The 15,475-nt window shown below is 37.8% G+C and overlaps 1 protein-coding gene across 2 annotated transcripts in view; it reads right to left on the reverse strand.

The window, feature by feature from the left end:
- The window catches only part of LOC132828826 (BTB/POZ domain-containing protein 2-like), a 45,235-nt gene that overhangs the window by 16,995 nt on the left and 12,765 nt on the right, over positions 1–15,475 (reverse strand). Inside the window, exons 2-3 of one of the 2 annotated variants that reach the window (XM_060845976.1) lie at positions 10,751–10,907; positions 886–991 (exon numbers count right to left, since the gene is read on the reverse strand). In XM_060845976.1, coding sequence (XP_060701959.1) covers positions 886–991; positions 10,751–10,907 — 263 coding nt within the window. Of the gene's footprint in view, positions 1–885; positions 992–10,690; positions 10,908–15,475 lie in introns of both variants that reach the window. The other variant, XM_060845975.1, reaches the window with a different exon arrangement.

Below are 15,475 nucleotides of genomic sequence, written 5' to 3' on the forward strand. Positions count from 1 at the left end.
GTACCAAAGGTTTTGTCAAACATAAGATATTTGGTTTCTCAGATCAGACTTTTCTAATTAAGGCAAGAGTTTTAGCAAAGAAAATTTGGAGCCAACTAAAGATGTAGGTGCACAATTTCTGGTTGAGAAGACATCTCATACATTGTTTACATCTTGAGAATGAAGGTTATGCCAGTCATGCCATTTAGGGAGGGGTGGTGTTGGCCTAGTGGCATTATCACTAGAATATTAATCCAGAGATTCTGGTAGTGTTCTAGGGACTTCTGTTCCAATCCTGCCATGGCAGATAGTGGAATTTTATCTGAAATACTTATGTGGAATTAGCAGTCTAGTGATGATCATGAAATCATTGCCAATTACTGGGGGGAAAAAAGCCCCCATCAGGTTCACTAAGGTCCTTTAGGGGAAAGAAACTACCATCTTGACTTGGTCTAGCCTGCATGCGACTCCAGACCCATAGCAACGTATTTGACTCTTAACTGCCCTCTGTGCAATTAGGGATGGAGGATAAATACTGCCCGAGCCAGTGACATCAAAAACCTCTGAATGAACATAAAAGTTGTTTGCTTTTTATTTTACATTTTTGTCTTAAGCTGCATAATTCTAAATTTGGAATCCTTGAAATGCAATAATATTTATGAAATACTGATTAATAATTCATTTTGAAATTAATATTTTCAATCACAAAAGATATTTTAAAAGTGGCATAAAAATCACAACATCCATTTTGATTTTAGAAGTACAATTAACAAAAATGAAAAAAAACAAAAAAAAATCAATTATTCCCCATTTCCTATCACTTCTCAAAAATATTTCTTCATTGCATGCTTAAAAACTGAAGTGGTTTAAAAGCTAAAAACTCATCTGCTTTAGTCATAAACTTACCTAAATCAATATCTGTAAAACCTTCTGCATTGATTGCATCTGAAGTGTTTTTATCAATATTTTCCAGACATAAGCTGGCAAGCTGTGGTTCATCAAAGAGTCTTGCCTGAGGAACAAACAGGTGCATTAGACTTGCACTAAAAATACACACACACACACACGCATATATTTTCCTCCTGCAAATAAAAAAAGTGTCCAAAAAAGTGACTAAAACATTTTATAGGCATCAAAATTTGCAATTTTCTAGCACTGGAAGACATACTAAGCCAGAATTTCGGGACTACAGCAGCTTTTAATTTAAAATAGAAACTCATTTCAAGTAATAAATTTTCTTTTACTTTAACAAGTTATTCAATTTCATGTTTTCTAGTACGGTGCAAGTAAGTCCTGGAGTAAAAATAAACTGATTAAGACCATTAAAGCTGATAAGTAGATTTCCTTCATTAAGAAGCTTTCGTTTTCAATTTCCTAAATTTGCTAACATCTATTTTAAGCTGGATCGAAATACATATTAAGAACATATTTCTAGAAAAAGTCTAATCTTGAACCAGAGTTTAGTTTAAGGAAAAGAAAATGAAACACAAAAAGCTATTTACGTCAACTAAAAAGCAAAATAGAAAACGGAGATTTCAGAAGATTCTGGAAGCAATGAAAGAAAACTTGTCTGCTTTGCAATGATTCAGAGAACAAAGACGACCTAATAATTGAAAGATACAAGGACAGTTGCAAAGGACTTACTGTGTATGATAGGAATAAATGCATTCTTGAAACTTATCCTCCACAATTAAAATTTAAATTATCAAGAAAACCAGTGATATTCTACTCATTGAATTTAATATTTTAGATCAAATCAAGGAATTAAAATACAAAGAGCAACTCAGATGTACAGTATCCAGGCATCCCTCAAGGGGGCTTGACATGTACCCATAATTTTAGTAGTTTACTGCATTCTAGGACAGTCAAACGGAAAAGAGGCTAACATAATGCACATCTTTAAAAGGGACAAGATGGACATTGGTAAGTATAGATTACAGTGCTGATAAAGCTCACTGACCAGAGACATTAATTCTGTTTCTCTCTCCACAGATGCTGCCTGACACATTGAATATTTACAGCATTTCCTGATTTTGTGAAATACTACTTTGTCCTTCCACAATTGGAACACTGATACACTTTGGTATCTTCATATTGTGGGTAAGCTGGCTTTGGAGAGAATGTACAGGAGGGCCAATAAACTAATTCTCAGTATAAATCAGCTTAAAAAAGTTATCAAGGTATGCCAAAGCATTTGGGAGTCAACATTTTAAGGAAGTATAAACTCAGGTTGATTTAAAAGAAAACAGAAGTTTGAACCACCTCCTCAATTCAGTAAAATCACACAGCGGATTTTCAACTTTAACGCCATTTTCTTACTAAATCGCAATATCCTTCAAAATTTGTTTGAGTTCTATCTCCGTCTTGAATATACTTACTGACGGAGAAACCAGATAGGCAGACAAATCCAAGGAGTGGTAGGAGGATTTGAGCTATAGGGAGAGACTGAACAGGCTGGGGTTGTTTTCTCTGGAGCGTCGAAGGCTGAGGGGTGACCTTATAGAGGTTTACAAAATTATGGGGCATGGATAGGATAAATAAACAAAGTCTTTTCTCTGGGGTCAGGGAGTCCAGAACTAGGGGCCATAGGTTTAGGGTAAGAGAGGAAAGATATAAAAGAGACCTAAGGGGCAACTTTTTCAGAGGTTGGTACAGGTTTGGAATGAGCTGCCAGAGGGTGTGGTGGAGGCTGGTACAACTGCAACATTGAAGAGGCATTTGGATGGGTACATGAATAGGAAAGGTTTGGAGGGATATGCACCAGGTGCTGGCAAATGGGACTAGATTGGGTTGGGATAGCTGGTCAGCATGGACCAAAGGGTCTGTTTCCATGCTGTACATCTCTATGACTTTATGAGTGGCAATACAACGAATGAAAACAGTTTTCCTCATCTCAGGACAAGATGTGTGCCAAATTTCCCTAGTTTTAAGTTTTGTGGGAAGGGACCAAAAAAAACCCAGTGCAATCTTATCAAAATCTCACGCTGCAATGAAATCGCCTCTCATTCTTCCCAACTCCACACAAAACAGAGCCACATTTTGGATGTTCCACATCCAAAACAAATCAATTAAGTGGATCCTCAGTGCACCTACTGCAAGCACTTTATTCCTTAGCTACAGCAACAAAACAGTACACAGCATTCCAGGTGTGGCCTTACCAAAACCACAGGTTATGTCAGATTATGAAGAAAATACACTGCTCCAATTGAAAGGTTTTTTTCTCCTCTGTCAATTAAATAGATTGAGGGACAAAATCTTAGAATGTGCAAGGTTAAATCTGAGCAAAATGTGGACATCCTTTTCTCAAGGAAGAGTGAATTTCTGGAATTGTGTATCATCCTGCATGATGGCAATTTGCTAAACTCCTTCAAGCCAATCATTTTTTGATTGAGGCAGCCGAAGTAATCTACTATAATGTACCACAGGTATTACCTAGAATTTCCCCTCCACAAATCAACCAATTATTAATATAGTTTTTAAAAAATAAAACTATCTCCCAGGAGAGATGCTGTTGGTGGTATTGGATGAAGAGTATATAGTGATAATCAAGGCATCACAAGTAAGTGGGACATTTTGCTCATATATGCCGATTCAAAGAATAAAGACCTGCATTAATAAAAGTTTTAAAATAAACACTAACATAAGTTTAAAGTTTAACCAAAACAATATACAACCATTAGGCCACTTTCTGTCACCATGACATGACTATTGAATCAATACGGAAAATACTTTTGTTCAATTAAGGCATGAATGAGTTACAGCTTGGGGGAATCCCACTACAAATTCCTGTTCCGTATTTGGTTTGTACAAGTTTTAATGCATATGCTATTGGAGCAGTATCGTCAAAAAGGTAATGCATTCCTTTATTGTGAAAGAGAAAAAGAGAGGTAAACAGCCAAGTGAATAGAATTAAACCACTCGCAACTTCTTCATTTTCTTCTCGGATGATTACAGCTTGAATTCACATTGCTATTTCATTGACACAGCAAACAACCCTGCAGTGCCTCACCCAGTTTCGCTATCGTCTGATGGTCAGTATGCTGACAAGCTATTCAATTATAGGCATATGATATTCTAGTCCATTCCCATTCTCAGCATCCAACACAATAAAATGATTACGAGAGACCAAAAACTAATAACAATGTTCTCGTTGGTCCTAATTCAGAATAAACTGGGTTGGAATTTTTCTTTGGAGCAGGATTCCAGTTTTCTCCTTTTCTTGCTGATATTGTCCAGCGTCTTTTCAGTGAAGTACATCTTGCATTTTAGGCAACATAATCAAAAGAGAAGATTAGATTTTTAGACTTCCTAACATCCACTTGAACAAGTTCGTGCATCTCCTCCTCAAAATCTGAATTAAATAGATAATTGTAAACAACTATTTCACAAAGACTGATGGCAAATATATAGGTTAATTTACAGCCAGCCAGTCGAAGCCTCCTGTTGACTTAATATTTTAACTATAATTTTGCATCGCAAGAAGTACTGGAAAGATGCCAGGCCATGAATTCATCAGTTGAAAATAATAAGCCTGGCACATAACATGAATTCTGATAGCCAGAAGATCAAGGAAGCAAATACAATTTAATAATTTGAGTAGGTCCCACCACTGCTCTAAAGGCAGAAGTCTGGTACCTATAAGAATCCTGTGTGTAGAAGAGCAACAGACATTAACTGGAAGCCAGACAGCTAAATGATTTAGATATCGGAAATTCACTGCACATCTGTAAAATCGGGTTGCAGAGAGTTGGAGGTTTTTCTGTTCCAAAAGGTGGACTTAACCACTTGACACAATTTTGAATGCTGTCATGCTGTGAGATATAAATAACAGCAAACCTTTCTGAATACTCATCACACTGCTCAAGTCTCCATTAACTTAAAAGACTTTCATCTCTAATTTATTAGATTCTTCAATTTAAAATGGAGTCACTTAGGAACTAAATGCCTGACAACATTCTGCACTTTTGCTCACTGACCATTTAAACCAGTTCATTAACAAGACCTAAACAGGTGGATATGTGGCGAAGCAATTCTGACTAGTTTAGATTACATGCACAGACTCTCCTTCAGATCACTTACACTGCTGAATCAGACTCAATCTGAGCACAGACCTAAGTTTTCCTGTGTCTGAGTCCACTGTGAGATAAGGAAGCCAGATTAAGCAATGCAACAGCTGGAAGCTGGACCTTAGGTGTCAACAAACTGGAATCTAAATTAAAGCAATGTCAGTTCAAGCAACTAGCAGTTTAGCCCCTGTAAACAAACATGGTTTTGCACTTTTATTAATAAAGTTAAAGCTTGAGAAGGAATATTTCAGATTGTTAAGAGGAGAAATAGATGTTCACAAACTGTTAGCATGATGATTTTGATTAAGTGAGCATGAAGCCTTACTCTAAAGATTAGTTGAATCAAACTAAGCCTACTCAGCTGCTCTACAATGCGTACATTCTTTCCAATGATAATTTCAGCAAACATCCTGTAATAACACAAATCATTGAGCATAATCTTTCCAAACTTCACATGGATAAACTGGTAACCTGTTCAACCATTTGATTTCAGTGTAAAGACTTGTCAAATCATACTAACCACTCAATATAACAGAACAGAGTCAACACTTAATATACAGTCAAAAAAGTGATACAATGAAACAAAACTTAGTTCATAAAGCACACATTATTTGCCAGTTTCTCAATAAAGAAACACAATCTACAGGTTTCCTACTTAAACTGCAAAAAAAAAATCATGTAGGAAACAAAAATACAGTTTGATTTAACAACAGCTCATTAAATGGCACTTTACTGCCAGTTATAACAAATAGGAAAAAACTGAAGCCTCATTTGTGCTATTTATTACATCAAATGTAGATTTCAAAACATTGATAAAAGCCAGTTTCAAACATCTATTCCCGACTGGTGAGTGTATTTTTTAAAATTCTTGGCACAAAAAAATGCTTTAAAATGGAGCATTCAATACCGTTGATTTCAACGTGATCGAAATTTACCTGTTTTACTTTTAATGTGTTAAAACACAACATTTATATGATTTGATATTGCTGACAGGCAAAAAATTGATTCAACTTCTAATTTGTATTTATTTAGCAGACATCATGCAGGGCAATGCATTTAGTTAGGCTTAAAATATTCAAAGCTTCCTCTTGATCAAACAACTACCACATCTGGCTAGAGTGACAACCACAATACTGCCCTTTCAACACATGTGGACTGTCACCTGAAGAATAACCAGGGGAAGAAGATTAAGAATACAATTCAATTTGAAAAAAGGGGCAGTGGTTGCATTTGTGCACTTGGTAACAAACTGAAGGAGAAGAGACTTAACACATGTAAATTGTTGTAGATCCATTTTAAAAAATGGAGATTACTGTACAGCAGCTAAAACAATATTTTAAAGAGGGAAAATTTCTTCACACATACAAGGTGATTCTTTGGTACTTAACTCGAGGGTTGTGCAAGTCCAATTCAAGGCTGGGATAGGCAGATTTTTTTTAGTAAAAATGAAATCAGGGAACATTGGGAATGGGCAAGGAAGTAGAATGGAGTGGAGGCAGATCAGCCATGATCCTAATAGGCTCAAGGTCTACGCCTGCTATTTATTAAGTTCTTATTTTGTAATCAAAAGAATATTGTGGATATATTTAAATGAGTCCCTTATGAAAGAATTAGAATGTCAAATTAGAAGAATGCTCAGTGTGCGATCTAATTGGTAACCATGGAAAAGAATGGTAGATGTGGGTTCAAGTCTACAGGATTTTAGAAGTGTGAAAGAAAAGACAACTCATGGCTAGTTCGGTTTCTGGTTATTGAGTCGAATACAATGAAGCACAAGGACTGACTGACAGAGACAAAGCATGACATAAAAGAGAAACAAGCCAAGAGAGTAGACAGTAATCTGGTTACAGTATTAAAAAAAAATCTAAAGCCAGAAAACAAGAATCGAACAGACATTGGATGACATGATGGGTGATAAAGAATTATAGAAAAGATTCATGCCATTCAGCTCATGTCCACGCGGGCTCTCTGCAAGCGCAACGACAAGTTACACTCTCCACCCTTTCTCGGTGGCTCTGCAAATATGGAACTCCAGCTGGTACTAGAAATTAAACCAGGAATGTCAGACAAATTTAAATGATTGAAATGCAATTTTTGAAAAAAAAAAGTATTACGAAGAATTTTTGCCCATGAGTGGTAAATATTTAGAATGATTATACAAATTCCTCCTTATGACTATATAGTCATGTCCACCTGCTTTGGTGGTGATACTAACCTCCAGAACATACCCTTACTTACACAGCATTCAGCCACTACAAACTTACTGCAGACTTTCTCTGTCCAAATGCCTTCACCTTGCTTTCTGTTGGCCATCTAGAAAAGAATTCACCATCCTAACTCATTCCCTCTCTGGAATCTAAGTTGAATTGAATTGATTATTAAATGTAGTAATTGTTAATAATATTGTGTAATCTGGCAAATAATGCTGTCTAAAATATTAGAGGTCTTCAAAATGCAGTTGGATGTAATAAATGGGACTGTGTCATTAGGACACAAGAACAAGCAGCTAAATGGCCAATTGTCTTTGGTAATAAAGTTAATCTCAACATATTCCTCAAGTTGTACATGGCTTATTAAATATTTTGCACACACAAAATGTAAAACCAGAGTGCTTACTTTTTCTCAATGCTGCTTCCTCAAGACTTCTATCTCCCTTTAAAGCCCAAAAAATTTATACTGAGATTGCCATCCATTAACTTCAATCACCATTTTCAAATCTGACGGTTCAGACTATAATCAAAAGGGAATCCCCTTTAAACGGTGTTACCTCATGCAGCACAATACAGATCAATAATGTAAAATTAGTAAGTTTATAACAATTTATTGTGAATTTCATTCGAGTGTATTAACAGAGGTTTACTATTTCACCAAAGTTTCCCACAATGGAATACAAAAGCAGCAGTTTATAAAATTACAGGTAATGGAGACAGAAAACACAGGAATTTAATCCCTTAGTTCAGTAGTTTTCCCCCTCCCCTCATCATGCCTTTGAAAAGTAAACCCCACCAGCATTTTTCTACTGGATTGCTTTTCAAGTCTCTCCTGCCCTACCTCTCCCTCTCCAACTTGGTCTCCTTCCTTAAACTCCTCGTCCCAGTTTAGTGCTTTCTCTTGATCCTCCCTGTTCCGTGGCCATACAGAAACTGAACCCTGGCATCCAGACGGCTGTCCCACGACTGCTTCGCCTGACATTACGGAGGTATTACCACACATAGCTCTGTGCCTCTGCAATATTATTAAAAACAGTTGTAAAAACTGCAATTTAAAAGTGTAATACCACAGCTATGTATGGTATAAAAAAAGGACAATGGGAAAAGTGATTTAGCACAATAAACCATTCTGCAAGCCAATGCATATGATTCATCATTGTGCTTGATGGTACTGCTACTTTCTATAAACTCACTGCCTGTTTCCACATATCCCTAGACTAAGCAGGAGGGTCTAAAACAGAAGGTTATGACCCACAGCTGTATTATGTATTTGGGCAGAATTCTAGTATTTAATGTTGGAAAATTTGAGTCACTAAAGTTTTCCAACCATCCTGCCAAAACTGAAATCTTAGGTACCAAGGTTTGTGGCCTACTTACTATGCCAAGATCAAGTCATTGAGCAAATCACCTAGTCGATCAATACCCCTCATTTTCATTGTTGATGCCATTTCCAAATTTGTCCATTTTCCTCTTGGTTTTCAGGTCTCATTTTTGATTCATTTCAAAATGTATCTACACCCCCCAATTCATACCACTTTTTCCATTGTTCACTTCCTGCAACTTGTACCACCTCCCAAGACTCATTCAATTTTGCCATTACAAAATATTCCTTTACTCAACCTTGATGTTATTAAAATGAATGCCATCTATCAATCCTAAACACTAGTAAACTAGGAGCTTAAAACTTAAGCTAATATCTATAATGTTCCTAACAGTTTTACAAGGAAGGAAATAAAATAAATTGCAAAGTAAATGCATCAAGATATGAAGTTGGAATCCCAATATTTAAATTTTTTTTTAAAACGTCATGTTTGTGTTTGACATGAATTCCCAGGTTCCCACCAGACTAAACAATTCTATTTGAAGGTTATGCTGCATGGTATCAGATGTCCTGCTTACTTACAGTGTAGCTGGAGGATAGGTTCTATTTAATCACATTGTGGCAGTTTCACCACACCCTGCAATCAGCTTTTATATTTAACATTAAAAAGAAAAATGGTACAAAAGTAGACCATGGGTCCCTCAACCTGCCTCACCATTCAATACAATCTTAATGAATCTTCTGCTTTACCTCCAATTCTGAACCCACTCCTACCCATGTCAACAAATTTTTTGAAATTCCAAAATTTAGTCAACCTTGAAATATACTCACCAAGTGAGCCCATACTACCTTCAGGTGTTTGTGAATTCCAAATATTCACAACTGCACCTGCTAAATTATTCAGCTCTTATTCCATTATCTTAACTAAATCAACACACTGCATGGATTTTAATTCAAAGCTAGTAATACCTACAAAAATCCATTTTCCTCAGTTTTGTTGCATCATGAAACATCCGAATCATCTAAACCAGTTGCAAGGTGCTGTCAGAAATTCTTAAAAATAAGAAAATAATTCAAAGCTAGCAGACAGAGATTCGAAGTTATCATACAACAACTATATCAGCTGTTCTGCCTTGTGAAGGCATCAACCTCAGATTCAAGTTAGCCCACTGCTGCAAACTACCTCTGGAATAACAAACTCAAACAAGTTAAAAATAAAGGTTGATCCTCGACGGATAGTTTGAACTATGTTAATCTCTATAACAAAAAACAAATAGGCAGGGTCACAAAAGGTTTGTGGAAAAGATGTACTCAACTTTGCTGCTGGCATATTTGGAACTAGTTACAATAAAACAGCCCACTGATGTTCCCTGGGCTTAATGGAAATAGTCTTAACATTTTTCCAGCTCCAAAAAAGTAATGGAATATAGTAAAATGGAATATAATCCAGTTCATCCTAAGGAATGCTGCCTATCCTTGGCTTGAACATATCTAGCGTTTGCAGTACCTTGCTTTTGTATGCAAAGAATGAGGCCAAAGACTACACTTAAAACTCCAATAAAGGGTATCACAACTTAAGTAGTCACCTTCAGGAAAAGAGTGTGTGCATGTGTGCGTGCATATTGAGGGAGGGAGGTGTGTGTACATGCATGCGCGTGCACATGGGGTGGGGGGGGTAGGACAGAGGAGGAGTGTTGCAGTGAAAATAAAACATAGGATTGCCATTCTCGTTAATTATTCATGAATCTTGGTGAAATTGGACACTGCAGAAGCTTGTTCATTCTTATATGAAGTGAATAATGAACTAGGCTTTACTTTATTAAACTAATGGAACAGTTGAATCTCAGATTATATACAGCGACTTAATTAAAGCAGTCAAGTTTGAACCAACATTTGCCTTAAATTTCCACAATCAGTAGTGCTGCTGGGTAGATTAAAAAAATTCAGCAGTACTTATAATGATTATAACGTAATCTACCTTCAGAGTGAATTAACACTGCACACTAAAATTATACAATATTCTGATTTTCTTGCCATGGAAGCCAATATTACATGGGGCAAAAAACAACAAAACTGAAGGCTTATATACTTTAAGTAATAGGATCAACACTTACCATCCTTCTTAGTTCCTTCTGCAGACAGATATCATGCACGACATGAATGTTCCAACGTACCTGTGTAAGAAGCATAAATGCATTGTCTGCTCGGAGGTTCTTCTTCAAGAACTCCACACAGTGTGCTTCAAGGGCAGGTACTGCATACTTTTTAGCAGTGTACAGTGTAGTCATAACAGTTTCTGGTCCAATCTGGACTTCGTCAGAATAAAGGAATCTGCAGGATAACAAATATACAAGTCACTTTTCTGGAACTTCAAACATACACTAAATTTCGGTCTGGTACACAACACTGACTTAAACCTTAAAAAAAAAGTGGACTATTGAATCCGAATCACCAAATTTGACTGGAATTAGTTTATATTGATTAGCAGCATTACTTAAAATAATTCAATTTATAAGCAGGCATATGATGGTTCATATCAAAACAGGGTAAGCTGCTTTGGCCAAATTGAAAATCCAATTTTTGACAGAATCGCCAAGCTTCTGCGAAGGAACTTTTGAAAAGACTGCTTGGATTGTGAAGCAAGTTTAAAATCTTTCTGCATAAACTTCGTTGATTGTTCAAAGATGAGAACTTCCATTGTATTTGGAGAACATTGCAATGCCAACACCAGGCAAGGATAAGAAACTATATAAAAAAAGGCCAAGCCACTCAAGTAGAGCACCCATGACTATCATATAGCAAGAGCATCCGCCACAGCCGATGATATCCACGTACATACAAAGTTTCAAGTATGGTGTGGCACAGTAACATTTAAAAAAAAAGTTTTCTCCTCTCTAATTTAGAATCATTGAAGCCAACTGTAGCATTTGCATTGTTGCCTCACGCAAGCTCCAATAACTGAGCACATATGGGAGTTTGTTGTGGTTCTGTTCGCCGAGCTGGGAATTTGTTGCAGACGTTTTGTCCCCTGTCTAGGTGACACCTCAGTGCTCGGGAGCCTCCTGTGAAGCCCCACAGGAGGCTCCCAAGCACTGAGGATGTCACCTAGACGGGGACAAAACGTCTGCAACACAAATTCCCAGCTCGGTGAACAGAACCACAACAATGAGCACCAAATCTTCTCGCAAACTTTGAACATATGGGAGGTTGAACCCAGATCTTTTGTGGTCTATACAACACAGCATACAGTGCATTGGCATACTAAATCAAACTTTGCACATCACCTATCGAACCTATGTCAGAATTATTGAATGCACAAGCCTGGTTACCATTAACTTTGAAATAGTGGAAACGCCAACCCAGAAATCCTAATACTTCCCTCGGACAGTATTCTCATTCTGAAAATGTGTGGTTTCCCAAAGAACATTATTCATTGCCAGTGTTCGTGCACAAAGCCTACAATTACAGTTCCCAAACAGCCAATCATTTGATGAAAATCATGTCTCACAAAATTGATTGAATTTTTTTTAATAACTTTCTCAGAATGACTGATGATGGCAGAGCAGTAGACGTTATTTATTTGGATTTTAGTAAAGACTTTGAAAAGGTTCTGCATGATAGACAAATTAGTCAAGTTGGTCACATGGGATTCAGTGAGCTTGCCAATTTGATACATAATTGGCTTAATGGCAAGAGACTAATGGTGGAGGGTTTTCAGACGGGAGACCTGTGACCAGTGCTGTTCCACAGGGTTTGGTTCTGGGTCCTCTTTGTTTGGTATTTACATAAATAATTTGGATGAGAACATAGAAGGCATGGTTAGTAAGTTTGCAGATGACACCAAAATTGGTGGCAATATAGACAGTGAAGAAGGTTTTCTAAAATTACAAAGGGATCTTGATCAAATGGGTGATTAAAATGAAAAATGGCAGATGGAGTTCAATCTGGATAAATGCAAGGTATTGCATTTTGGTACAACAAACAAGGGTAGGGCCTTGGGTAGTATTGTAGAACAGAAGGACATAGGGGATAGAAGTACATAATTCTTTGAAGCTTGCGCCCCATGTTGATGGGGTGGATAAAAATTTGTTTGGCACCCATACCTTCATTACTCAGTCCTTTGAGTATAGTTGTTGGGAAGTCATGTTGAGGTCGTACAGGACATTAGTGATGCCTCCAGGTCACCCAGTTACAGGGAGGATGTTATCAAGCTGGAGAAGTTCATAACAGATGAACCAGGATGTTGCAGATATGGAGGGTTTGAGTTATAAAGAAAGGCTGGATTGGCTGGGACTCTTTCACGATTCTCTTCCCTGGGCAGAAGGTGCAGGCAGGTTTTATAGGGTTAAACACAAAGGTGATAAGCGTAAAGCAGTTACAGTACAATGGTGAAAATTGTTAAGTGATTAAAACAAGAATAAACTGAATGGAAATTAATCAAGCGTCAAGCAGCAGCAATTCGTTTGTAATTGACACAGGAGATTCCAGCCATATTAGTGATTAGGTGAGAATGTTAAAACAAGAGGATTCTTCATTGTATTTCCTGTCCACACAAATGAGGGAATGTCCCTTCTCCTGGCATCCAGGCGGTCTGCAGTGTCCCTCCAGCGGAGGGAGTCTTCTGGGGCCCCTCTGTCTGCCTGTTTGCTTGTGCTATATTGGTTTCAATTGGAAACAAGCCTGTCTTTAGGATACTGGGACTGCAGTGCTAATCGGGGTTGGGAGCTTACTGCGAAGGCTATTTGGGAAGTGCATTCTCTGTTCTGGGAGTAGATTGGCCATGTCTGGTTTCTTTGTTAGCCTGTTTGGCCAAGACTGGGGCATCGTGGGTGTGTTCTGTGTTGGCAGGCGTGATCTCTGTTTTGCAGACCTGACTGTTTATGCGGTCATGCTGTAGGTGGACAGGTAGCAGATTTTTCTCCCACAGATAGAGTTAATGGTAGTTGTCATTTCCCTCGGAAGGGGGATTTCAAGACTAGGGGGCACACTTTTATGGCGAGAGAAGACAGGATTTATAAAAGACAAGTTTTTTTTTTACACACAGTGGTTCGCATGTGGAATGAATTTCCAAAGTAAGTAGTGGATGTGATTTAAAAAGACATTTGGATAGATACATGAACATGAAATGTTTGGAGGGATAGGGGCCAGGAATAGGCAGATGGGACTAGTTTAGTTTGAGATTATGTTCTGTGGATTGGTTGGACCCAAGGGTCACTTTCCATGCTGTAATTGGGAGAGTCCTACAGATTTCATAAAAGTTGGTATCCACTGCCTGTTGACATGCTTTTGTATGGTTTACAACTTATCTTTTAGCTACTCTATATACTGCATACTTCAGGAAATAAGTATAGTTCAGCCAACAATTTGCTGCTTTTAAAGTGTATGCAGGATTTTCAAAAAGTACCAAACCATCTTCTTGGCTTAGCATCACCCAAAAGATGACTTTTCATTAAAACAGGAAGGTCATCAATACCATAAGCAACTCCTCACTCCCATTATTCCAATCATGCAATTGGATCAAAACATAAATGTTGTGCTGTTGATTTACTCAGTAATTCAAATGAAATATCAGATTAACATGGGTAGACAGAACTGGATAATTAACCTAAAAATAACAACACTGCAGAGTCTGAATAAACCAGCAAAAATTACATATCACAAATATCGCTGATGCAAATAATATAACACAGTGATGTGTGTGCCCTCTGAATTATGTTTCTATTACTTACTAAATTAGAGTCAGAGTTATACAAAGCATGGAAACAGACCCTTCGGTCCAACCTGTCCATGCCGATCAGAGATCCCAACCCAATCTAGTCCCATCTGCCAGCACCCAGTCCAAATCCCTCCAAACATTTCCTATTCATATATCCAAGAGGATTCGCAGTATGAACTCATTTCTCCAGTTTCCTCATTTCCCCTCCCCCCACCTTGTCTCAGTCGATTCCGTTGAACTCAGCACCGCCCTCCTAACCTGCAATCTTCTTCCTGACCTCTCCGCCCCCACCCCACTCCGGCCTATCACCCTCACCTTGACCTCCTTCCACCTATCACATCTCCATCGCCCCTCCCCCAAGTCCCTCCTCCCTACCTTTTATCTTAGCCTGCCTGGCACCCTCTCCTCATTCCTGAAGGAGGGCTCTGGCCCGAAACATCGAATTTCCTGTTCCTTGGATGCTGCCTGACCTGCTGTGCTTTAACCAGCAACATATTTTTCAGCGGTATTCATATATCCATCCAAATGCCTCTTAAATGTTGCAATGGTACTAATTGATTTTAGGTGGTGTGTTAACGCTTTTACATAGTTTATTTTAAAAAAGGGATATTGATGTCTCAAAACTTTGCTTGGTCAAAATTTACTACGGTTACATGCACGGCTTGATTATCTGGAATATTTGATCAACTGGCATGCTCCTGATCCCACAAGTGCCAGTTAATACATTTCATTATTTTTACTTTCTAGGTCAAATTCAAATCCCTACAACAAGTTGATCAAACTTCAGGATCTAAGCAGACAAAATATTAAAAAAGTGGTGATGCAAGCCTAAAACAAGACCATTAGATTAGAGCAGAAATAATGGGCTGAATGGCCTTAACTCTGTTCTGCCATTCAATCATGGCTGACAAAATTTCTCAATCCCATTCTGCCACTTTCTCCCTGTAACCCTTGATATCAAAGACATACCTATCTTAGGCTTAAAATATACTCAATGAACTGGTCTCCACAGCCTTCTGTGGCAATGATTTCCACGGAATCACGACTCTCTAGCTGAACGTGTTTCTCTTCATCTCAGTTCTAAAATGTCTTCCTTTTAAAAGGTTATGCCCTTGGGTCCTCATCTCTTACCACTGGAAAGATCTTCCCAACATCTACCTGTCTCGACCATTCAGTATGGTGT

The sequence above is a fragment of the Hemiscyllium ocellatum genome, chromosome 28, assembly GCF_020745735.1.
Source record: "Hemiscyllium ocellatum isolate sHemOce1 chromosome 28, sHemOce1.pat.X.cur, whole genome shotgun sequence".
In the NCBI taxonomy this organism is placed as follows: Eukaryota; Metazoa; Chordata; class Chondrichthyes; order Orectolobiformes; family Hemiscylliidae; genus Hemiscyllium; species Hemiscyllium ocellatum.